General features: G+C 37.6%; 1 protein-coding gene across 1 annotated transcript in view; it reads left to right on the top strand.

The window, feature by feature from the left end:
* The window catches only part of SPEF2 (sperm flagellar 2), a gene marked incomplete at both ends in the record, with an annotated part of 174,432 nt that overhangs the window by 80,144 nt on the left and 67,059 nt on the right, over positions 1-27,229 (top strand). The window contains 8 exons of the mRNA XM_080803297.1: positions 1,014-1,075; positions 4,144-4,247; positions 5,549-5,805; positions 9,567-9,675; positions 13,275-13,432; positions 16,250-16,390; positions 20,615-20,689; positions 25,452-25,600. Coding sequence (XP_080659423.1) covers positions 1,014-1,075; positions 4,144-4,247; positions 5,549-5,805; positions 9,567-9,675; positions 13,275-13,432; positions 16,250-16,390; positions 20,615-20,689; positions 25,452-25,600 — 1,055 coding nt within the window. The remainder of the gene's footprint in view (positions 1-1,013; positions 1,076-4,143; positions 4,248-5,548; positions 5,806-9,566; positions 9,676-13,274; positions 13,433-16,249; positions 16,391-20,614; positions 20,690-25,451; positions 25,601-27,229) is intronic.

Below are 27,229 nucleotides of genomic sequence, written 5' to 3'. Positions count from 1 at the left end.
TTCTCACCTGTGCAGATCTAGGTGAGTGGCACTGCTCAGGATCCCTTCGAGCTGCTGCTGCTCTGTTCCCTGTGTTGAGGGAGGCTGCAAGGTCTGGTCTCTTGCACCCACCTGAAGAGTGGTTCCCTAGATAAAGTTAAGTTTATTTCCAACCTTGGGCAAGGCACATAAATAGAACCATTCCTCCAAACCTAATGAAAATTTGTCTCACTTAGGATCTGGGTTCTAGTCTTTTGGATGCTTTTTAGAAACATTGAAGGAAACAATGTTAAGTCTTACATGTCTTTTCTAGCTATGCTAGTGAAGACTCGCCATATTTAACAATTTCCTCATTTTCTAGCTTGAATTTTAGATCCCCCTGTGCCAAGGTCATTATCACCATCACCCCTGAATGGTGTGGTGAGCATGCTGGTCTAGAGCGGCTGTAGTTTCCATCTTTTAAAAGGGCATAATCTGTCCCTTATTTCAGTTATGTGTATCATACAAGATAATTTGAATTGACTTTTAAACTATTCGAAGTATTATATGACATATTTTTTTACAAAAGTCCAGTTAATTATAAGCGGACTCTGAAAATGTGTTTTTTTTTCTATAGATTGTAACTAAAAACCCTTCTGACTTCTAGAATTTTCTACGTTTACACATGTTTATTACCTAGAACTTAATAATTTAGGAAAATAAAAATTAATGAATTAACATTTTATCAAATTTTCTCGAGAAACTTGGCTGGTTTTCTGAAAAGAAAATTTAAGCTGTATTTAAGTACTTCTAATGGTATTATTATGGGTGAGCCATAATGGAAGGCAGGAAGTAAAAAACTCCAAGCCACATAATGGCAGGATTTTAATGTCTTGGAAGGAAGGTGAAGCCATGCTGTGGTGATCTTTCCTCTGAGCATCTCAGGCATGGCAGGATCCAATAACCCGTCTGTCCAAAATCATAGATGATCAAATACTGACATGGTTGTTGGTAATAAATACTGGAGTTTGTTCTTACCACTTTTTTGTTGCTAGGTACTGAGACAAATAAAACTACAAAAGTTGAAGAAGTCAAATCAAGTGATAGTTTCTCTGAAGTAAGTACGATATTCTAATTTTGGTTACTAGTATATTGAAATATGTCATGATTCATAGTTTTTTGCTATGTCTTCAAATGGAATGAAATAGCAATGTGTTCCTCTTTCATTTAAAGTAAATATGATGGTAAAATATTAGCTAAATCTAATTTACTTAATTTTCTTTATATTCTTTAAAGCGGTGGAAATTGCTATTCAGTTTTGCCAGGTAAGAAGGTATATGTGTGCTTTTTAAAAAAATTTAGTCTTATGTCAAGTTTATATTCATGTATTTTTCTTTACCACTTAATTTATTACTTTTATTTCCTTTCCTACTCTCTTTACCTTTAAATATTTTTTTTCCAAAATTTCTCCTTAGACTTAGTGCTGCCTCTACAGAATTTTGTAGTAATCTCTGAAAGAAATATTTATAATTCACTGACTATTACTTCTAATGGAAACTAATATTTCCTCATATATTGTTGCTTTTCTGTATATGGAGACATCTTTTAGTCGTCAAATAGAATGTCTGGATTAATCAAGTGAGATTTTATCTGCTTTATTTTTATTACATTTAATTACTTTTATTATGCATTTCACCTTGGGAAACAATTTTATTGTTTTTATTTTATTTTTTTAGAGGATAGCCAGGGCAGAAGGTGAGGGAGAGGGAGAATCTTTTTTTTTTTTTCAACTAATATCTTTTTAAATTTTTAAATTTAATTTCAATTTAATTAACATATGTGTATTATTAGTTTCAGAGGTGGAATTTAGTGATTCATCAGGTACATGTAACACCCAGTGCTCATTACTTCAAGTGCCCTCCTTTTTTTCTAAAAAAGATTTTATTTATTTATTTGTCAGAGAAAGAGAGAGAGTACAAGCAGGGGGAGAGGCAGGCAGAGGGAGAAGCAAATTCCCCGCTGAGCAAGGAGCCTATGCAGAACTAATCCCAGGATCCTGGGATCCTGACCCGAGTCAAAGGCAGATGCTTAACTGATTGAGTCACCCAGGTGTCCCATTAAGTGCCCTCCTTAATGCCCATTACCCAGTTACCCCATCCCCCCCATCGGCCGCCCCTCCAGTAACCCTCAGTTTGTTTCCTATAGTTAAGAGTCTCTTACAGTTTGCCTCCCTCTCTGTTTTCATCTATTTTATTTTTCCTTCCCTTCCCATATATTCATCTATTTTGTTTTTTAAATTTCACATATGAGTGAAATCATTTGGTATTTATCCTTCTCTGACGTATTTTACTTAGCTTAATACCCTCTATATACCACATCTTCTTTATCCATTCATCTGTCAATGGACATCTGGGTTCTTTCCATATCTTGGCTATTGTGGACATTGGGTGCACGTGCCCCTTTGAATGTTGGGTGCATGTGCCCCTTTGGATCACTATGTTTGTATCCTTTGGATAAATACCGAGTAGTGCAGTTGCTGGGTCATAAGGTAGGTCTATTTTTAACTTTTTGAGGAACCTCCAAACTGTTTTCCAGAGTGGCTGCACCAGTTTGGTTTCCTACCAGCAATGTAAGAGCGTTCCTGTTGGGAGAGAGGGAATCTTAAGTAGGCTCCACGCCCAGCAGAGACCTCAACTTGGAGCTCAATCTCATGATCCAGAGATCATGACCTGAGCTAAAATCAAGAGTTGGATGCTTATTTGACTGAGCTATACAGGCATCCCTAGAAAACAATTTTAGATTTCAAATATTTTAGATTTGGGGACTACTTAAAAATAGAAAAATTGGGGAAGGATATACCAAACTATAAATATGACAGCCATTGGGGAGGGAAATGGGCTTAGAGAAAGTGATAAAGGGGAATTTATAATTTTACTCCATATATTTGAAATACAAATTAGCAGAAAGACTAAGCATATTTTTTATAAATGCCTTTATTGAGTTACAAATCCTCCAAATTCCATATTCAATTCAAAGGGCTCACTTTTTTGTGTGTGCGCTATTATAATTATCTGGAATATATCAGTGAACAGAAATGACAGGGTTCCTGGACCTTAAGGAATTTACACTCTCATAGAAAGAGACAGATAACAAACCATAAGTGCGGTAAATGAATTATATGACGCATTAGATGGTAACGAACCAGGAGGAAAGAAAATGTAGAGTGGAGTAAGGGGTAAGAAGCACAGTCCAAGGCCAGGGAGGTAGGGAAAGAGGGAAGATTACTGTATTAAATGGAGTAGGCCTCCTTGAGAAAGTGAGGTTTAACCAGATTGAAAGAAGTTTGAGAGAACCTGCCACATATGTCTGGAGCAGCGTTTCAGGCAGTAAAATAGCTGGGTGGCCCCCATGAGGCAGGAAGATGCCTGGCCAGCGAGGTGGATGATAGTATGGCATGAATGAGGTAGAGAGATGAGCAGGAAGGGAGAAAGATCAGGTCAGCCTTATAGGCATGATTAGGGCATTTGAAGTAAACAGGGAAACATTACAGGGTTTTGAGTAGAGATCTAATATCATTTGACTTACAAAATACTCACTGGTAGGTGATTTAAGAATAAGCTCCAGGGAATTTCCTGTTGATAGAGCAGCTCTTTTGGACCAGCCCTTCTACAGATAACATTATAAATGCTGGACAAGATGGAAAAGCAAATTATTTGAAGGCCAAAAGAAAATCATAAAAAGCAAAGAGGCAGACAGACAAGCAGCATAAACCAGCAGAAATTGTATGAAATTGGATCACTGAATGAAGGGAACTTCCCCGGGCAAGAGCCATGCAGGTACAGGTTATCCCAGAGACATGCCACGTCTACGTAGCATAGAACGCAAGCAGACGTGGCATGTCTCTGGGATAACCTTCCATAGTTTCAATTGAAGGTATTAGAAAATGAAGGTTGGGGATGTCAGAGCAGCTGAAACATGAGAGGAAGATCTTGGAAAGGAGGGAGCCACAACAGAGGAGCCTCAAAATCTACATACACATTTCCCCTAATGCTTGGCTGACTCCAGAATTGTGCCAGACGATCAGTGTCTTCACCAGGGAGCATGCCCATTTAACTTTTTCCCCCAAGTATCAGATTCTGACTTTTAAATTAGCTGTACTCTACCATTCATTGTTTATTTTCACAGCTGACTGTGCGTGCTCGGCTTGGTGCAAAATCAGAAAAGTTGCTGAAGAAAGGAAAGAGCATTTCTGACATGTTGCTAGTTAACATCTTGGTAAATGCTATTAAGTATGTATTTTTTAATCTACTAATATATTCTTTATCAGATAGAAGTAGAAAAAGAATAATGTATAAAAATCTTTTTTATTTTTAAGATATGTTTTGTGATTTACATGCTTATATTTCACTTCCCCCACTTGACCAGTCTTGACTTCACTCAGGCAGATGTGAATACAGGTCAGGTTCTATTCCCTGCAGGGAATTCAAGGAGAAGTTAGATACTTGGAAAAACCAAGGGGCATGTTATAGAGCAGAGGGACCCTAACTGTCTGGTCACAGGCCAGTGCCCTTCCTTGTTTAACTTTTCAGGAGGAGGAAGTGAACCCAGGGATCCAAAGGCTGGTCAGTGCTGAATAGGAAGGCAATGACAGAAGAGAGGTTGCCCTGTAGAGAAGGAGATTGTATTGTTTACTATGAGTTCTAACAGAAAAAGAAATGAAGTCATGAGTTTTAATGCAAAAATCAGAATCTCAGTTTTACATAATTAGGGATTTAGAAGAGCAGAGTTGAAGTTTCTTCCCTTTTCATACCCTTTTTCAACTTAGAGACCTAAAATAATAATTCTTGGAGCTCTTATTCTCTATGGAGGATGCTGCCCTAAAAGCAAAAACCCAAAAAATACTCCTCACGCTCCAGCAACTTATTATCTAATTGAGATAAGGAAGACTCATTTGAATATTTCTCATTCAAGAAATACAGTAATTATTAATTGTAGAGCAAAGTGAATGAGAGCCAGGGGAGTTCGGATTAGGCATTTCTGGCTCCATGCTGGTTTGTGGGGAGTAAGAGGAACTCTCCAGATTGGCAATGTGATTATCCACAGTGTGCTATGCTTGGTGCTGGGTTTTTTAAATGAATCATTTCAGTTTACCCTTATAACCACCCTGTGAGGTCTGTTGTCCCACTATGTGTAGATGAGAAACATGTTTAAAGGAGGAACTGCCTATGAACACAGGCTAGAAAATGCAACACATACTCCTACTGTGAGATCAGTTTGTTTGAAGTAAATCGTTCAAGAATAGGAGAGATAAGACACTATAGGGAAGAAAGTTGTGGCCAGTTAGTTCTAAATACCATTTTATGGCCTCTGGAATAGATTTGGAGGGATCAGGGACCTACAGAAAGATTTTAAGCAAAGGAGTGATTAGGGTACATTAATAGGCCTAATTTTAGCAGTAAAGTAATAATATTTGTGTGGAAGGAGGTTACCGTGGAGTTAAAGGAAAGGCAAAGGCAAAATTCGTTGTATTGTTACTTCCAAAGTGTTTGTATCTATCAAAATGTTAATGGTGTGTCCATTTTCCATTTAGTGAGATACCTGTGGATCAAGGATGGGTCTTAGATGGTTTTCCAATGACGTTAAACCAAGCAAAGCTTCTGGAGGAAGCTCTCACAGGCTGCAACAGAGAGGTCCTAGAACTGGAGGAAAAGAAAGCACAGATATCCACATTGGCTATTGACCCTACAGCCTCCGAAGAAGTGCCTTCTCCCCCTTCCGCACTTGATTTTGTCATGTTATTAGATATTTCAGATAATTCCTCGCTGGATCGCATGAATGACTCAATGGGTAAGCTGGACAATTTTTACTTTCTTTCAATCTTCTTTTTTATATTTCAAAGCTCTTTGTTCATTTCTTCTTTGACTGAATCAGTGAATACTCCCACTTACAATTATAAGTGGTAATAAGGAATCCATTTCAGATTTCCACAGAATTATCTAGCAGAGCACATTTCCTCTTTCTTTAACTATTGGCATTCCGCACTGCAGAGAACTAGCAGAGAATTCTATGCTGACTGCATGCATCTCACTGAAACCTTCCCTCAACTTGGCAGCTCCCCTGGCACAGGGGCGCCCTTTTTGAGATTCGCATGCATGGAGGAGCTTCTTGGGGCTGTCTAGTATACCTTGGTGGGTCACCCTAATGAAGGTCATAAACCATATCTGTTCTGCAAGCAAGGGTCTGGTAACTCCTTCCTTGAGATTACGTGTGAAACCAGAGGAACAAGTATCAGTTGACTGAAGTCCTCACATGGTGGAGTTGAATAGTCTTTCCAACACTCACAGTTTATTTAACTACTTTTTGGCATTGAAATGAAAGTATTACTTTATTCCACAAATTAAATACTTATGGTAAAAGCACACCTTGAGCTTTGTCTTTCCAAGTTATGAGATGTTTGACCTTGGAAAAGTTACTTCATGATTCTAAACCCAAGTTTCACAATCTTAATGATATTGTTAGAGATATTAAAGGAAAACTTTCTTTACCCACAAGACTTCTGACACCAAATGTGTGAGTTTCCTACACCACCCAATTCTCCAGTTCTTGGGAAAGACCAACTGGGTATTCTACAATTTAATTCCATTCTGGCACTAACTACTGGGAGTTAGGGCAGCCTCTATAGGTTAAGGGCTCAGCCCCACAAGGCTGCCCCCAACTTTAGATGCAATTTCAAGTAGTAGATTCCCCAGGTTACCCACACTTCTGTCTGACTTGGCTACAAATTGATAGTTTCTATGACTCTTCCTCAGGTTTGAATTTTCTATAATGGCTCATAGAACTCATAGCACTCTTACTGTTACTGGTTTATTATAAAGGATATCCTTTATTATAAAGGATATCATAAAGGATTCAAATGAACAGCCATATGAAGAGGAATACAGTGCAAGGTCTAGAAGGGTCTCAAGCTCAGGAGATTTGGTCCCCTTGGAGTTTGGGTTACATTATCCTCCTGGCATGTGGATGTGTTTACCATCACAGAAGCCCTCTAAAGCCCTTGGTTTAGAGCTTTTGTGGAGGCTCTAAAAAGCATGATTGATTAAACCATTGGCCACTGGTGATTAACTCAGCCCTCAGCCAGGGAAAGTAATACCTCATAAGCCAAGAAAGGACAGAATTTCAAAATCAAGTCATACTATTCCCATCCCAAAATAGTAAAGGCTGGGGTCCTAAGGCTCAGGCTGGGGTGTGGGAGCCCAGTATCTAGGTTTGGGTACAACAAGCTGTGGAGAAGCCTGAAGAATGGCATCACAAGGAAGAACCCTACAGCCAAAGCCCAGTGGGTTCAAAGGCTGAACATCAGGCTAGCCAAGGCTGGGCAGAGAGGAAGGGACCAGACTCAAAGACAATAGGCAGGAGACCAGGGAGACATATGGAGAGAGAACAGGCAGTCTAGGAGCACAAGGCTGTGTCAGAATGGGAGACAAAGTGGATGTCTGGGTTTTTAGTCAGTGCCTTAGTCCTTTGGCCAGCCTGAGAGGGAGCAGCAGTGTTCATAATATGGAGAGAGGTATAGAGAGGTTTTGGATGTAGGCTCTGTATGGGTAACTTCTCTGACTAACACTAACTGAGAAGAAATGGGAGAAGTTTCCAGGGCTGATAATGTTTATTCATTGATCCGGATGCTCTCTTCAGTTTGTGAGGTCATTGAGCTATATATTCATGTATGCATTCTTTTCATAGGGTATAGTTCAACAAACAGTTTAAACATTAAAAAGAAGTCCAGAGCCTAGAGTCAGATTGACTGGAATCAAATCCCTTCTTTGTCATTTATGAGCTGTGCAATTTGAGGCCCATCACAGAATCATGATGTTGCTTTTCAAGTTATGTTGTGAAAATAAGATAATATGTGTAAAAGTATTTAAGAATTGTGTGCTAAATTTTACTTATAAATACAACAGAGAAATCAAGTAGGATAAGGACTGAAACATGTCCATTGGCCTTGATGTTTTGGTGTCTAGAATAAGAGCTATTTCAATGGAGTAGGGGACCAGGAAGGATGGTCTTGCATGGACTGAGGCATGAATGGGAGGTGAGGAGGTGGAGAGCATGAGTGAAGATAACTCTCAAGAAGCTTATCTCAGATTACCTATCTGTCTATCTATCTATCTACCTACCTATATATCTATCTCTTATCTATCTACTATCTATCTACTCAGCTGATTTTTGAGCCAAGGAATTAGTGAGGTTACAAGTCATGAAATGGCATATTTTCCTTCAAAGATGCCTACCAGTACAAGTGTAGACTTGGAAAGAGAGATAAATATCAGCTAAGGCTGGTGTAGCTGGTGGACACAAGTTGAAATTGTCAGATGAAGAAGAGAAGGTGAAGTGTTCAACCATGCAACTCGGGTTTGCTAGAAAATAAGAAGCCAAGATAATGCTGGTAAATTTGGAACAAAGGATGTAGGAACTGAGTGATGTTGGAAAGAGTCATCAGCTACATGGGAGTGCAAGAAAGACAAATAGTAGGGCTGTAGGTCATTAAGATTGCAGAGATGGAGCCATTCAAAGTGATCACAAAATCCAGCATGTGGACATGGTCTTGGAAAGAGAGTGCCACAAGTGGAGAGAAGGAGAAGGGACCAGTGCCAGGGTGGAGCTGGGGAGAGAGGCAAGCTGACTGATGTGCTGAAGTCCATGACAAATATGAGATAGTGACCAAGAGATGTTGCAGGATAGCACCTCCTGAGAAGAGCTCCCACAGCCTTCTACTACCACCCATCACGGACATCACTTATCTTTGGGTTTTATAAATAACTTAAAAGCATTATTCTGTATTGCAAATCACTTCATCTTTTTCAATCTTGAATGTAAATGGGGACAAACTGATCTCTGTATCCTGTGAAGGTCCTCCATTTTCCTGAACATGATTAGATCACCCTGCAGGGTTCCCTTGCATTGACTGAATTCCTTTTAATCTAGTTCAAGGCCCTCTTCCCTCTTTATGATTTTCCATTTATTCTAAGTTCATGAGTTTTCTGGACTTTGTACCATTCAATCCTGAATAGGACTCAATCAGAGCTGTTGAAGATGTTTTTGCTTTTGTTTTTGGTCTTTTGTGGTCGGCTCCTTTATGTCTACCTTATAAGAAATATCACAGAGTCTAGAAAGAAAGGTAATTTGCTTTATTGGAATATAATATACTATCAACAAATAATTTTTACATATGTTTGACTTTATGACTACCCTGTTATTTCATTTCTTAGTCTTTATACCATAGTGTTGATTTTCTCATTATTTCCTAGTTTCCTATTCATCATGACACACCACTTTTCATTCTCACCTCTTCAGAGTCAATTCTGAGATCCTATGCATTGAAACTACAGCTCCTCTTTAATGTTGTATAGCATGTCATTTTCTTCAGTTGCCAAAGAAAATTTGAATCTGATTCTGAAACTATATGGTTTCAACATGTTGCTAATATTTAATGAATATTAGACCAATGGCAGGATCATATCTATTTGGTTGTCTGGCATCAGCAAATTTTAGCAGTGCTATTGCAACTTTGGTTTAGCAAATTACCTAATTAAATAATTTTTATATCATAGCTGAAGGATTTTCAAGTGAAACTTCTCATGGAGACATCTCTCAACATGTCACTGCTGAAAACCAAGCTACGGATGAGGACCAGAATTTAAGAGACCAGATTCAGCATAGGTTAGTCTAAAACTCACTGTCCTGCTTCTTACTTCTTGCCCTTTGAACAGACTGACCATCAGTCACTATGGAATCATCAGATCTTGGGGAAAAAAAGATATATTTTCTAGCATTCAGGCTTTTACAAGTAAAACAAAGCTAAAAAGTTTTGATGTTGAGTGAAAAATTTATGTGCTAGCTTCTGTATTCAGAGCACAAATCATCATAGACTGGGAAGGGAAGAATTAAATCAGGTGACACTTCCCTTTATGGTTCATTACATGGGATCCTAATTTAGCCCTCATTCAGCAAATGTCAGTGAAGATCATGATATTTCAAAGAGCTAGGCATCAGACCAGAGTATAGTTTAAAACAACTTCCATTGCTAAAATGATGTTATACAAAAAAAAAAAAAAGAAAGAAAGAAAGAAAGAAAAGAACCCCCCCCCCCCAAAACAAAAACACCCTTCTCTTGGTTGTGCGCAGTTTATTCATCGGAAGAGAAAACTTAGACAGAATTAGACAATTTTATGAAACCTGGAGAAGTCTAAAAATAGGAGGTGGAGCAGAGACAAGTAATTATCTACATTAATTAGCTAACTAACTACAGTAAGTTTATCTATCCATAAGGAAGATAAGACAGTTTCAGGAATCATCCCAAGATTATTTTTGAGTCAAGCAAGTAAGGCTGATCTATCCACATTTACTCAAAGATTTCTTTGATTTCTGTCTGTAAGAGAAAAACAGATGAACTCAGGCTATAGCTCAGGCTGTAGCTACCATGAGAAGTGTGCTCAGAGTTAATTCTACAGTGAGTGCAGGCGATCTTCCTGTAGATTTCCACTTAGTGAACCGAACTTACACTGAAGGTTTCCTAAAATGGTGGCCTTTTCAGGCTAACAATTATCCAGGCAATAGCTAGGTTGGAGAAAGCCATGGATGACCAAACGGAATTGATTAGGGCAGAATTGAAAGCGACCAGAGAGGAGGTTCATAATGTTAGGGCAGAGCTGAAGGCCACCAGGGATGAGGTTCACAACGCTCTCAATGAGTTCCAATCTAATCTAAATTCTCTAAAAGCTAGGGTAACTGAGACAGAAGATAGAATTAGTGATCTGGAGGACAAACAAATAGAGAGAAAGGATCAGGAGGAAGCCTGGAACAAACAGCTTAGAAGCCACGGAAACAGAATCAGGGAAATAAATGATGCCATGAAACGTTCCAACGTCAGAATTATTGGAATCCCTGAAGGGGAGGAGAAAGAAAGAAGTCTAGAAGATATAGTGGAACAAGTTTTTCATGAAAATTTTCCCAATCTTGCGAATGGAACAAGTGTTCATGTACTAGAAGTAGAAAGGTCCCCCCCCAAGATTATAAATTTAAAAAAAACATCCAGGCACCTCATAGTAAAATTGAGGAATCATAATTGTAGATACAATCTCTTGAAAGCCGCTAGGACAAAGAAGCTCCTTACATACAGAGGAAAGCCCATCAGAATAACGTCAGACCTGTCCACAGAGACCTGGCAAGCCAGAAAGGGCTGGCAAGATATATTCAGGGCACTAAATGAGAAGAACATGCAGCCAAGAATACTTTATCCAGCAAGACTGACATTCAAAATGGATGGAGAGATAAAGAGTTTCCAAGACCGGCAAGGCTTGAAAGACTATGCAACCACCAAGCCGACACTGCAGGAAATATTAAGGGGGGTTCTATAAAAGAGGAAAAATCCTAAGAATAGCATTGAACAGAAATATAGAGACAATCGACAGAAAGAAAGACTTCAAAGATAACACAATGTCAATAAAAACGTATCTCTCAATAATCACTCTCAATGTGAATGGCCTAAATGCACCCATAAAACGACACAGGGTTGCAGATTGGATAAAACGACAGGACCCATCCATATGTTGTCTACAAGAGACCCATTTTGAACCTAAAGATACACCCAGACTGAAAGTGAAGGGATAGAGAGGCATCTTTCACGCCAATGGGCCTCAAAAGAAGGCCGGGGTAGCGATTCTCATATCAGATAAATTAGATTTTAAACTAAAGACGGTAGTCAGGGTTACAGAAGGACACTACATCATTCTTAAAGGGACTATCCACCAAGATGATCTAACAATTGTAAATATCTATGCCCCCAATATGGGAGCAGCCAATTACATAAGAAAACTATTAATCAAGATAAAGAGTCATATTGATATGAATACATTAATAGTAGGAGATCTTAACACGCCTCTCTCAGAAATAGACAGATCATCGAAGCAGAAAATCAATAAAGAAATAAGAGCATTGAATGACACATTGGACCAGATGGACCTCATAGATATATACAGAACATTCCACCCTAAAACAACAGAATACTCATTCTTCTCAAGTGCACATGGAACTTTCTCCAGAATAGACCACATACTGGGTCACAAATCAGGGCTCAACCGATACCAAAAGACTGAGATTATTCCCTGCATATTCTCAGATCACAATGCTTTGAAACTGGAGCTCAATCACAAGGAAAAGTTCAGAAGGAACTCAAATACCTGGAAGCTAAAGACCACCTTGCTTAAGAATGCTTGGATCAACCAGGAGATCAAAGAAGAACTTAAACAATTTATGGAAACCAATGAGAACGAAGACACTTCACTCCAAAACCTATGGGATACAGCAAAGGCGGTCCTAAGGGGGAAATTCATAGCCATCCAAGCCTCCCTCAAAAAAATTGAAAAATCCAGAATACACCAGCTGTCTCTACACCTTAAAGAACTGGAGAATCAACAACAAATCAAACCAACTCCACACGTAAGAAGGGAAATAATCAAGATTAGAGCAGAGATCAACGAGGTAGAAACCAGAGATACAGTAGAACGTATCAACGAAACTAGAAGCTGGTTTTTTGAAAGAATCAATAAGATCGATAAACCATTGGCCACACTAATCCAAAAGAAAAGAGAGAAAGCCCAAATTAATAAAATTATGAATGAAAAGGGAGAGATCACAACTAACACCAAGGAAGTAGAAACAATCATCAGAAGCTATTATCAACAGTTATATGCCAATAAGCTAAGCAACCTAGATGAAATGGATGCATTCCTGGAAAACTATAAACTCCCAAAATTGAACCAGGAAGAAATTGACAACCTGAATAGACCGATATCTAGTAACGAGATTGAAGCAGTGATCAAAAACCTCCCAAAAAACAAGAGCCCAGGACCTGACGGATTCCCTGGGGAATTCTATCAAACTTTCAAAGAAGAAATAATACCTATTCTCCTGAAGCTGTTTCAAAAAACTGAAGCAGAAGGAAAACTTCCAGACTCTTTTTATAAAGCCAGCATTACCCTGATCCCCAAACCAGGCAAAGACCCTACCAAAAAGGAGAATTTCAGACCTTTTCAAATCTTCTTTAACCCTCATATATCTCAAAAAAGTATGGCTTGATGGTATTAAATAATTTCTTCTTCAAAATAAATAATAATCCATTGCCTGTATATTTTTTAGAGTTCCTTTTTCAGTTCAACTACATTAGCAGCATATATTTTCATTATGCATGCCAAGTTAATTATACCTAATGTTACTCAAATATTTTAATTGGTGTATGTTATTATACAATATTTTTGCAGAATTATAGGCTTCTTGGACAACTGGCCTTTATTGGAGCAGTGGTTTACAGAGCCAGAAAATATTTTGATAAAAATCAATGCTGAAGTAGATAAAGAGTCTTTATGTCACAAAGTAAAAGAAATGTTTACAACTGAAATAACAAAAAAAGAGAATAAAGGTAATAACATTTCTTTATAATTTTGAACTTATGTAACTAAAATGTGTGGTTTTAATGAGTTTAGGAAAAAATGAACACACGATTGCCAAGTTCTCTGTTTTATTTGGGTTATACTACCTGCAAGTATCTTCTCCTCCTGAATTTAGCTCTCTGCTGCAGAGATTTCTAAATAAGAGATTTTTCTGTATTTTAACTTAATCAAAATGAAAAATGAAAGTATTTTTCATGAGGAAAAACAATACAGTTAAAATTAAGGATGTTATAGAAAAGAGTGAAGATTTCAGTATTAAACTTAGGAGTTAACCCTCCTTTGGGATGAAATCCTAGACAGTATATTTCCCCCAAATCTTGATGTGGCATGAGTTCATTGATTATTAACTACTTATTTTATGAGCCTTCTTCTGGAATACATCTCATCACATTAAACCATCCTGACCTCTTTCCTTCTTCATTCAACCAAGAACAATTGCCCCCTACCTTTTCACAGTATTGTTGGTATTTATTATTGAAACGGATCTTAGGCTAATACACTGCTAAGGCCAGATTTCAATGCAGAATTTTACCTTTGCAAAATGTTATGAAAAATAAATCTTCTCTTTTGTTTATCGGTCACCCCTAATTGTATTGACAACTGCAGCTTCTTGGCATAATAAAAAAGTCAAAGTTAGTAATACCACAGGGATTCTAAAATTGCCTTGATAGCCTGCTGTCTCCTATCACTATATTCATGATCTAACCACTATAATGCACCAATTAACTGACCCCCAAATAGCACATAGGTGTAAGCCATAAATACCGTGAGGATCCAGGAGCGTATGCTTAGGAAGACAAGCTCCCACGTCCAAATGTCTCCTCCCAATAACCACCCATGTGACGCTCTCAGACAAAACAAATACCAATCCATATATTATTTAAGCAGCTTAATATGTTATTTGACAGAAATGAGGCTGGAGGCTAGAGGAAACCACCCACAGTGATCCTAGAGTCTTGGTCAGGGGGCAAAAACACCACAACTCTAAGCTGTAGCTTCAAACATCTACAGGTTAGAATCAGTTTGTTGTTGCCAGCTGTCAGACTCACTTCAACATCTTCCTGAAGATTTTATGTTCTAATCACTGACTACATGAACAACTGCCACTTATTTAAGATTCACATTCCTATGGGTTAATCATTTTAACAGATATTTTTATCATTAAAACCATTGACCTAGCCCAATACTCTGAATTAAATGTCCTGATTAAGTTAAGAAAATTAAAAAAAAAAAAAAAAAGGATGTGGTACTTCTGTATACATTGAGGTAAAACATGACCATTATATACTTTTAAGTAGGGAAAAGCTGGTTATATATAAAATAGTCCTAGTTTTGTTTTTTAAATGTATGTTTTTAAAAAGTATGTCTCTGTACTAAATATATATGCATAGGAAAGAATCTGGCGGTCCAGATGGTACTTATGGTGGAGGAAGCCTGGGACAGAGACCCTACAGGCAATTTCCCTTTCTGCTTATTTGTCTAAATTGTTTTGGACTTTTGCAAACAATATTTCTGTATTACTTTTATAATCAGAAAAACAACAACAACAACAACCTTACTTTCCACTTTGAAAAAACATCTAATAGAATAAAGCCTCCTTGCTTGCTGAATTGAAAAGAAGAATCTAAGGGCAGAGGGAATAGGTATAAAAAGAAGCCACACAAGAGTGAGGGTATGCATTGCCTGTGGCGCAGTCAGTGACATTGTGGCAATGTCCGGTGAGGAGGGCTGGGAAGGCCGGGGGGGCCAGGGCGGCCAGGGAAGGCGGGACAGGAAGGGTGAACCTGAATGATGAGAGGCAAAGGGCCAAACCAGCAAGAAGAGCCTAGAAAAGCACGGACCAGCCTTGTTCCGCTCCTTCAGGTCCTCAGGCTGACTGGTTCCTCTATCGTGCTCAGCCCTCCATTTAAAACTTCAGAAGCTGCCCCCTAGCACTGCTGATCCTCTTTACTCCTTTCTGTTTATTTTACATAGCACTTACCACCACCCTTTCTATAAATTAACTTACTCAGCATGTTTATGGTTTACCACCCACCACTAAAATGTAAGCTTCAGAGGGCACTGATTTTTCTCTTCTGTTTCACTGACCTATCTCTGGCAACCAGAATTGGGCCTACTCTTGTTTTTACTACTTCAGCTGTAAGTGGTGGGAGTCTTACCTCATTGTTAGGACCCTTCCTTTCCTTTAGGCACAGTTCAAGTCCAATCCATAGTTGCTGCTTGAGTTAAAGAATTGCTAAGAAGACTTGAGTACTAAGCACTCTTCTATGTACTCTGCATGCTTTTACCCCCCAGAAATCTGGAAGGCACAGTTCTTTCCCCTTCTGTTTCCCTCCCACCCCCAAGGCTTCTGTCGATTTTTTTTTTTTCACTTTCTCTTCATGCATTCTTAACCTTGGTTTTCCAAGGTTTATTAATCCAAAATTAATCCAAAGGATTAATTTTGAAGTAATTCTTTATTTTCCTATTCCACTACCTTAGCTACATCTAGCTTGTCACTTTTACACTTGGCATCCATGTCAACAAGACTTTCTACCTGCTACACACACGTGCACACATCGTAGTCATCATCATTGTCATCGCTGAAGAAGACAACATTTCTAACCAGGGAAGTCTTCAAATTCTAGCTTTAAGGACTGGATGATTTAAGGGAGAGCCTTAAAACTGGAATTTAAACTTAAATCAGTATGGGCAATTTTATATTAATTTAGGCTTATCTTGGTTCAAGTAAAATAATAGGTATCTAGAGTCTCTAATAAAGGTCCAATCTTATTATCTATTTGAAGTTAAAAAGAAATTAGAAGAAAAGGAAGCTGAGAAAAAAGAAGAAGTTCCGCTGGCTGAGCCTCCCCCTCCTCCTCCCGAGCCAGAAAAAGAGAAGGAAACCCATTCAAAAACTCCTCCTGCGAAAGGAAAACCACCATCAGGTGATTGACAGAATAATTTATAATCCTGTTTGCCAGTTTCTTATCTTCACTTAGAAAAGAATTCTAAATTGCAGTACCAGTGCACTTACTTAGATTCAGACTTTGAGCAACTTCAATTGTATGAAACCACGTTACGTGCTCAGATGGAAGTGGAAAAGCTTAGCTACTAAAGAGTAGCTAGGAGCGTGGAGGGAAAGTGGAGTCCTCATACCCAGTTTTTCTGATTCGAATAAGGCCACAGATTAGAATAGGAGGGACACAGAGAATAACCAGAAGGAACTTAGAGCAGCTCAAAAGGACAGACATCTGTCTGTGGAACTGTAGACTGATGCTTTTGTAGAGCGAGAACATGTTCAGAAAATGAGAGGTAGTAGAACCAGTTGTTCACAAGAATAAGGGAACAAATCAACAGCCTTCATCAGAGTCTAGAATTTATATGTAACTTCATTATCTGTGTGAGTACATGTGATAATAAAAGGATAGAAATGAGCACCTGGAATCTCAGGAAATGTATACAGTTGTAATTTATAGTATATACACTTAAAGAGTTTGTGTAGGGAGTACTTTTTAGCTTAAGTTTTTTCTACACCCTCAACCACAAAAGACCATTAACTTAAGGGGTAGATAATAAATGTAATGACCAAAGTGAAGTGCTCAGTTGTTGCAGTGCCCGATACCGGTAGCATGTTAGTATCAGTCTGGTGCTATGTATAGGAAGCAAATATGGTTCTTGTGTCTGGTTTTAGCTTTGTAAGTAGCTGGCTGTGCATTACACAAGTCTATCCAGGAATCTTTGATCTTGTGTCAGCATTGTATTTTCAAATTCCAGAATCTTTGTGCTTCATGGACATTTGAGATGGATGTGAATTTTTTAATTGAATTTATTTATATTAAACAAATAAATTTGAAGACTTAAGTAACATATATCATGTTCTATTAAAGACCATTGTATTCCAATAAAATGGGATTTTACTAAAGGCAAAACATGCAAATTCTAAAGAAATGTTTTTTTATCATATGAACAATAAAAGCACAAAACCATGAATTAAATATATATGCCCTTTTCCCACTACCTCATTAGGAATTAAAAAAAAAATTCAGAGGTTTGGAGGAAAAATAGAAATCTTTAAAATGCTGTTTAGAACTGGGGAGAACAGTTTTCACAGTCACTCAAGTAAGCCTAGATTCATCCAATATAGTCCCTTAAGCTCTGACCTTGCTGTCCTACCATGACCTCACTCCCCCTCTGTCTGGTGGCAATCTGGGGGACCTGTGTACCTGCGCCATTCCCCAAAACCAATCTCTCACGTTCCTGGTTATAACACAGTTCAATCTTTAAGTTTCTGGAGTTTGTTTGTGATTTTAAATTTGTATTCTTGAGCGTCTGGGTGGCTCAGTTGCTTAGGTGTCTGCCTTCGGCTCAGGTCATGATCCTAGGGCCCTGGGATTAAGTCCCACATCGGGCTCCCTGCTCAGTGGGGAGCCTGCTTCTCCCTCCCCCATCACCCCTGCTTGTGCTCTCTCTCTCTCTCTCTCTCTCTGTCAAATAAATAAATAAAATCTTTAAAAAATAATAATAAAAAATAAAATTGTATTCTTGAATACTGTGCATGGAAGGAATAATAAAGTTATCGTTGCTTAAAAGAGTGCTTGCATCTGTCTCTTTTTTTCACTGAGGAGAGGCCTAGTGCCTGATCTTTAAAAACTTACCCACGCGTTGATCTCCAGGGGCCTAATTACTATCTTCCAACAATAACGCCCTAAGGGAAAGAGAGCTCAGTGCTTGTGGGCATCAGGGGGGCAATAGAGGGAGGCAATGAAATGGGCGGCTGCCCTGACAGCTCAGGGAAGCTTACTGAAGCAATTTTAGGAAAGTTCCTGGCAGGTTTGTTTATTTTTATATAAATAATTAACAATTTTTTTTTCAAATTAAACGTTTTCAGAAATGAAAGCCTGAGTCTTCTGAACATGTCCAGCTCAAACACCCAACTCCAATCTTTAGAAGTTGAAATGAAAAGAGGAATTATTTACCAAATTATTTTTTTAAAAAATCAGGGTGGAAACAGAGTAAAAAAGGAGGCATAGGGCCCTGAGTCCAAACAGTCATTTTGTCCCTGTATGATTCTGCATTGTATGTAGTTCTACATTTTATACCAAATGTACTTGGGATTAAATTTGAAGGAGGTCACAGTTACATTCCATTAAAGGGTCTATTATCAAATCCACTATCGAACTTCAGAATTTAACTTAAAACTAGAGTTGTCAGTGTGACAGAATATAGTAGTACTATAGCCATGCTGCTATTTAAAAATAATTTTTGAGATTTCACATCTATTTCAGAACTGATTAAAAAGAAAACAAAAACAGATAGAGTAGAATTAGATTTGCTCTAAGTTGCACTTGCCCACAGTACTTTATAAATTCAGTGTCCTTTATAAATTCAGGTATCTCTGTAATTTCTTTTCTCTCTTGCCTTGTTTAGAGCTAGTTTAGAGCTAAATAGTTGGTTATCCAAAGTATTGTGATTAAAGGAAGTAGGAATTTATCTAAACTTTATTGTTATTATTAATAAGCTTATTTCTAAAAAAGCAACTAGTTCAAGTGTTTGGTTTTTGTTTGTTTACTTATTTTTGAATTTGGTGGTTGCTATTTGGATACTTAAAATCTTTTCATAGAGACTAACCAAGTTTCAAGGTTAATCCTTTTCTATGTCTTATTTCTATGGAGTCTTGGTTGTTGGTTCTGAGAAGTTTAGATATAACATGTGTTATATATTAACACATTCTTATAATTATCACTTCTAAATATAAATAATAGGTCAGACAGGTTATCTCCATCATAGGTATTTATTTATTTATTTATTTGACAGAGAGATAGAGAGAGAGAGAGAAAACAAGTAGGGGGAGTTGCAGGGGAGAGAGAGAAGCAGGCCCTCCATGGAGCACAAAGCCTGACATGGGGCTTGATCCCAGGACCCTGGGATTATGACCTGAGCTGAAGGCAGGTGCTTAACCATCTGAGCCACCCAGGCACCCCATCATAGACATTTAAATTTCCCCATATGTCCATCTTTCTTCTTTTTTTCATTTTATTTTATTTTATTTCTTTTCAGTGTTCCAGAATGCATTGTTTATGCACCACACCCAGTGCTCCATGCAATACGTGCCCTCCTTAATACTCACCACTGGTCTCACCCAAACCCGCACCCCCCTCCCCTCCAAAACCCTCAGTTTGTTTCTCAGAGTCTACAGTCTCTCATGGTTTGTCTCCCCCTCTAATTTCCCCCAACTCACTTCTCTTCTCCATCTCTATGTTATTCCTTATGCTCCACAAATGAAACCATATGAAAATTGACTCTCTCTGCTTGACTTATTTCACTCAGCATAATCCTTTCCAGTCCTGTCCATGTTGATACAAAAGTTGGGTATTCCTCCTTTCTGATGGTGGTATAATACTCCATTATATATATGGACCATATCTTCTTTCCCATGAAAAATAAACTGTAGCCCAGGGCAAAGAGAAGATAATGATTGAACTTATTTAGTGAATAATGTGCGATGTAGGGTATTTTTTCAAGGAACTAATTTATTATTTGGGATGCCTTATTGACCTTTAGATGATCAGTTTCCCATTTTCCCCCTTCCAATATAGTTTTGTACTAGAGTCCAAGGAATCCAAAATAACCAGATCCAAACCATCCTCTACATTGCAAGCTATGGTCAATGCAAAATGGAAATGTAGAAATCACAAGGCATGAGGTCAGGAAAAGTTCAAGGATGCACCATCTCAAAACAGTGTGGTTATTCAGCTCTTCTTCAAGGTGTTTTGGCATCATTCCTATTACAGATTTAGTTGTCTAATTATGCAAGGATCATTTAGTTGAAATAAATCAAAATAGAGCAATATGTGTCAAATGAACTCATAACTAACTTTTAAAACTCTACAGCTATGTTGCATTGAAGAATTTACAATCAAATCCATTATCAAATACTGATACTAAAATTAGGACCAGACTTCTCAGTGTGACAAATCAAATAGCACTATCAGGGCTGTTATTCAAGAGTTTTAATCCAGTATGTCTTCAGGTTAATTTTAGCTCACAGTAAAGACATAACAAATACAACTGTTTATCTGTGAGAAATAACATTTGATTGTGTACAAGCAATATAGCCCAGGATATTAAAGAAAATTGTCAATAATGTTTATGTCTTGAATTTTGTTTAGAGTCCTTGCATGGTAAGCAAGAATCTCTTCAGGAAGGAAAAGGGAAGAAAGGTGAGACTTCACTCAAAAGAAAAGGTACTCAGATAAAGATAGATGTGGTTCAATGTAATTCTGCATTTCATAACTGCCTCAGGGAAGAGAGCCAGATTTATTAGTCGTATCCACTAAATACTTCTCTTAGGCATTTGTAAACCATAAGCCCTTGCCAAAGAATATAACCTCTATCATTCTGTAACCTGGATTTTAGCAAAGGTCCTGCCAAGAAAAATGATGCTTGTGGGGAATAATTTAGAGATATCTAGTATATAGAATATCCACTCATCATAGAAATTATAGGTGTTATTCTTGGGCTAAGCTATGGCATCAGAAAACTATACACTTACCCATATTTTCTCAAGCTCTCATCAAATTGCCTTCACTGATATGCACTTTGGTATAAGGTCCTCAACTCCCTTCACAGTGTAACATAGCAGTGGAGGTGAAACTTTCTTTATACCAATAATAAGCTCATATTTCATTTTCTGAGGGGATAGTATGCCCATTATATCATTTAATGGCTTCTGTATGAAATCCTAGGTGAGAAATTTCATTCAGAATCAAAAAGGAAAAGGAAACCTTTTCTTCTTCTCAGTGGTTAGATAATTAGCACGTCTAAATGATAATATTTCCTTTTCTATTTTGGCTGTCCAGAAGTTCAGAACCACCTAGTGCCCGTATAAGGGTACCTTGATCTCAATATCTGCTTTCTATTCTTTTTTTTTTAAGATTTTATTTATTTATTTGACAGAGATCACAAGTAGGCAGAGAGGCAGGCAGAGAGAGAGAGGAGGAAGCAGGCTCCCTGCCAAGCAGAGAGCCCGAGGCGCAACTCGATCCCAGGACCCTGAGATCATGACCTGAGCCAAAGGCAGAGGCTTAACCCACTGAGCCACCCTCAATATCTGCTTTCTAATACCTCTCCCAGTTTTGACCTTCCACTTTGAGTTGTACTTGTCCTCACCCTAATTTCATGTAATTTTTCTCTATTTTATTTTAAGTATTTCTGTGAAATAAAGGAGATATAATTTTTAAGTAATTGAGAGTTGGCAGAAGAAAATCCTAGGCTCTTAAATGCAGATTAGTTAGATTTATGTTGAAGCAGCTATAACAACCAATTAAAATTGAAATGCAGTTATATATATATACAGTTGGCTTTCTCAGGGTACATTCAAATGGGGTTGTCATGAGTGTGTACCTTTGTTTAACTTTTTATTACAAATTGCCAAATGCAGTTGCAACCCAAGAGTGTGCAGGTTCACAAGATTATGGGCTGAAAAGGATCTTTATTTTGCCAGTTTAAAAAAAAAAAAAACATAGCCATGATTCCAAAAGAGAATCTCATCCTTCTCTGATTATATAACATGATATATATAATTAGAGCCACCTGATGAGTTAACACCGAGCTATAAATTTTAACTACAATGTTAAGAGCTATAATTTATGCTCAGCCCTACCCATTTACAATTAGGAGAATAATTTTCACATTTACATTATTTATTCCTTGCTTTCTCATTGTGGTCAACAAAAGCAAATGAAGGATCATCATAGAATCTTCAAAAATACAGATTAAAAAAACAAATTAAATATACTAAGCACATTAGTTACCAAATCAAGTTAAACATAATAATGCACATGCTTTAAGAGCATCCTTAGTTAAAAATATACACATTCCAAACAAACCGTAAGCAAATACAAGTTCAACCAGTAAAATTTATACAGTGGAGCCATGCAGTTAGCTCAATTTAAGTAACTAAGAATTTTCCAACATTTTTTGCTTTTATTTTACTGAATTTCTATTGTGTTTAATAATATTTGAATAAGCAAATTCGCATTCATAATTTAGAAGTCTTTCTGTTACATAGAAATGCTGGTTTTCAGGATGTGTCACACGTTTCCTCTTTAAAAGGAAGTTACAATGTTAATTCTTAGTATTTGAAACTAACATCGTTGGAGGTGAACACTACTGATTGATTTATCTGTTTATCTCACAGGTCATTTGATACCATTATATTGAAATCATCTCTTCTGGTTTAAGGAGCTGTCTCCTTTCTTTTTTCTTCAAACTTTTCTTTATTTCCTATTGTTGACATCTTTGACTCAGTCCTATTCTTCTCTGCATCATTCTCTACATCATTCTCTACCCTTCTTCTCCCAAAATCTTGACACTGAAATGCCATTTGCCAGGTGTATTCTGGTGTTCTTAAAACCTTTCTTACTCTCCAACCCATTTGCCATTGTCCCAGGTTACTGCTTCATAAAACACAACTTATCAACCCCATGACCTTACCTACCAGTTGTTAATTAGGGACTGAATGAAGCAAGTTTTCCATAATCAACTAATTGCAGAAAATACTGAGTTATGCCGAGCTAAAAAGTTTTTAATGTAGGATTAAAAAAAAATCAATTTGCATCTCTAAGGAAGTGGAAGATACAATATTATATTATAGAATTCTCTCTTAGGAGAGTATTCCCTGGGGCTAGAGTTTTATGGACCAAACACTGGGGGAAAATGTTGTCTTTAGTTCCACTGGCCTGCCCATGTGTTGGCATTGGCATCGTTCCAGTGCTTGTCTTCTGACTTAACTTATAGTAATAGAGGCTACAAGACCACTTAGCAATAAAGAAATGTCAGTGTTATAAACACCAGTAGTATTTAACTGGAAGGGCATGGGAAAAGATAAAAGGCCAATGGAATTGAAATACCTGGCTGCATCCACCAGAGCAGTGGCTCTTTAAGTGTGGCCCCTGAACCAGTAATATCCCGTCACTAGGGGACTCAACTAAAAACACAAATGCTTGGCCCCGCCGCAGACCCACTGAATCTAATACTCCTGTAGGGCCCAGCAATTTGTGTTTTAATAAGCCCTCTAGGGAAGTCTGATGATGGCTAAAATTGGAGAACTATTAAACTGCAGCCCAAGGATTAGTCCTCTACTGTAGCCATTGGAATATCAGAAACATTCCATTATTTATAATGTACTATTTATATGTTCCCTCCCCCCCAAAATGTTTAAGTTGGATTACAATTCAGAAAAAAACATATATATGAACTATTTCTATCTCAACATTGAATGGCTACATTGAGGACTAAACAGTCTAGCTTTCAAGTGAAAGCCAGTCTCTCCTTAGAAACTGAAGCTTCCATGTGGTCGGGTGAGTGGTATTGAGAAGGAAACACCCCCTGTTACATTTCAGATGCTGGCAGATTATGCTCAAATCCCTATGGCCTAGATACATTTTTATTCATTCAAATTTTGTTTTTCCCCTTAGTATTTTCATCATTAAAAAATAGATTAAAAATGGAATCAATGGTTCAAAAAGTCTACCTGGCTCACTCAGTTTTCACTGAATGATCATGATATTAAGAAAAGAAGAAAGAAGAAACTCATTCCAGTCTCATATTTACAATTGCAAAGTTCTTCCTCTTAGGAATTCTTCTTAGAGAATTTCATCTTAAAGCGGACACAGTGTTGTCACTTTTATTTCAGGTCAAATAATGGAAAATCATCCTATTGAAATATATATCAAATAATGAACATTGTTGGTTATTGCTTAAACAAAGATTTTCTTAAAAATTTTTAAATGTAAAAAGATCGGGAACAACTTCAGACCTGTAGATAATGGGTACTATTTAAATGTATAAGTAGAAATCACCTAAATGCTCCATAAGACATAATTGACAATTTCTCCTCTACTTATAATCTATATATTTTAACTAACATAAAAGTGTAAGATACCTATATATTTTTAACTAACATAAAAGTGTAAGATACATTTACTTTTCTAAATAGTGTTATCATTTAATAATACTCATTAAGGAAATATAACTATAATTATTCTGAAGATAAGTGTAACTTATACAGAATGAATTTCTAAACCATAATAACCTAAATCATTAAGGAAATATTAGGCTTTCTGAGTTCAGCTGCTTTGATCAATCACAGAATCTGTCAGACCATGAGTGCCATGCCACCCAACTGATCTAGATTCTCTTCTTGAAGCTCTCGGGGGAAGTGAAGCATATGGCCTTTCTGGATTCTGAACTGAACATTAATTAGAATTATTTCTTTTCCTCCTCTTTCTCCTCCTCTACCTCCTGTTCCTACTCTCCTCTCTCTTCCTCTTCCCTCCCCTTCTCTCTCTCTTGTGCCTTAATTCAGCCAGGCTTACAGATGAAGCAGATACCTTCATCTATACTCCCTGAGTGTAGCAAGAAATATAGTTTCCCACTCAGAAACCCTGTGTCTCATTCAGGGAATGTTGGAATATTCAGGAGCTGCATTACTCTGTCTCTTTCCCCACATCCTTCACTGACTCTGGCTGACTTACCGTAACCTCCTTCCTCCCTACTCCTCCCCTGAGCTTCAACACAAAAACAACACACACATAAACAAAAAACACCAAGAGCAACACTCATAGAATACTTACTCTCTTTCTCACTCGGGATGGAGAATTTAATTTACTAGTATTTGCAGTAGTAAATGAAATGCACTTTACAGTGTAAACTTTGTTCATTATGGAAGCAAGGACAGAGAAAAAAATAAAATACTAAGTTGCTTTTCATAGCCAACTGGACAAAAGATCTGAGTGGCTTACAAAAGAAACAAATGAACAACATGTTCCTGATATTGTTGGTTAATTTGGAGACTTTAGAGAATGGGGTTTTTGATTTGGTAAGGCTCTCCAAAATTGCTTAATGAATTTCCTGAAGTCCACACTAACCCTAGATTTATTCATCTACCAGAATCTGGTTCCATTCATCTACTTGTAATGGAATGATCTAATATGCATATTTAAGGTTCTCCTAAAGGAAAATCACCAGGAGGGAAAGGATCAGTAAAGAAATCACCTGCCGATTCTACAGACGTGTCACCTGTTCCTGTAGTGCCACCACCACCTAAGCCAGGATCCGAAGAATGGGTCTACGTGGATGAACCAATTCCTGAGGTATGGCAGTTTAGATTGAAGCTTGTAGAAGCTAGCCTTTCTCTTGTTTGTAGTAACATTCACACCATTATTTGAACCATCCAGAAGGCCTTTTATAGCTGGTGATATGTGTACTCATCAAAAAGCCAAGGTGAGGGCACGTGTGGTGATGAGCACTGGGTGTTATATGCAACTAATGAATTGTTGAACACTACATCAAAACTTGATGATGGACTATATGCTGGCTAATTGAACATAATAATAATAATAATAATAGCTGAGGTGAATTTTTGAGACTACTCATTGAATCCCATTGTATCCTCTCCCTACTCCTTCGAGTTTCTGAGTCATGCTTTGAACAGCTATTAAGTGCTGAAAGCAGGAGAACAAATGGGTTCTGTAAGGACCAATTTTCTCCCCAAGAACAAGCAGAGATGCAGTTTCCTGGAAGAATGACTTCCTTAGAACACATATCCAACAAATTATAGCCCTCCATCCATGTTCTCATGCCCACATTATAATGCTTTCAAATGAAGTTTAACCTCTGACTTTTCACAAATAGAAGAAACTTTTTGAAGCTAACTAAATTAATAAAAGAACAAGTCACTGTCTGACCTGAGAACTTTAAATAGGTACGCCGGAATAAGGCAAAGAGATGCCCCAGGTGAACCCTGGAAACTCCCTTCAGTTCTTTGTTCTCTGACAACCGCAAAGCCCAGTCTCCACACAGGCAAAGTTGGTTGTTTCAATAGAAAAATCGTCTTAAAAAAAATCACCAAATGGTCTTTCCTTTCCCACTTTTTTCAAGGACAAATTGCTCTATAAAAATGCAGCACCTTTTTTCTTTACTGCAATCTTCAGTGAATTCCTACTTTCATGAACTCTGAGCACTGACTGCCTGGGCCAGGCATTTAAGACCCAATCATGAATTTCAGTGGTTGTGCTGTTGCTATTATTATTGATCTTTCCTAGGGAAATGTCTTATCTCCCCAATTAGATTATAAACTCTTTGAGAGAGGGAAGGAACATGTGGGATAATTGATTATATTCAATACAGAATCAAGCACAACATAGATTCTTAACGGAGCTCTAATGATTTAATTAATTTACATTGATAAGGAAGTTAGAAAATATTTGAAAATGAGAACATTAAGTGATATAATTATAGATGTGTATAACACCACTCAGCCAAACAGAAGCTACTTATTAAAATAAAAACATTAAAAAACTTGTCATAGAATCAAGATACAAATGGTTGTTGGGAAGGAGATAAAAGTAAAATGATATTATTTGGCAGGGTTGGGGAGTGAGAGACAAAAACATTGAAATCTAATCCTTCACTCCAAACCTTGAAGCTCATGAGAGAAATAAATTCATACAGGACAAGAAGGAAATAGAGGACAGAAGTGAAAAAATAAACATTAACACTGAGATTTGGCAGATCTTCTAGCAGTCATAATTCTGGCAGAAAACAGATGATAATTTAAGAAGAGTTGAATAAAGGATCAAAAATAAGGGAACATATAAGGATTCGATTATTACCCCAAACAAGGGATGGCTGGGAGCCATATGGCTTGTAGGCCTGAGAAGATGGGGAAAGGGAGCAGATGCTTGGAGGACCTCTGTGTGGAGAAGGCCATCTGGCAGGAG

This window comes from Martes martes (assembly GCF_963455335.1).
Source record: "Martes martes genome assembly, chromosome: 5".
NCBI lineage: Eukaryota > Metazoa > Chordata > Mammalia > Carnivora > Mustelidae > Martes > Martes martes.
The sequence above is the reverse complement of the archived record's forward strand: the minus strand, read 5'-3'. Positions and strand labels throughout refer to the sequence as shown.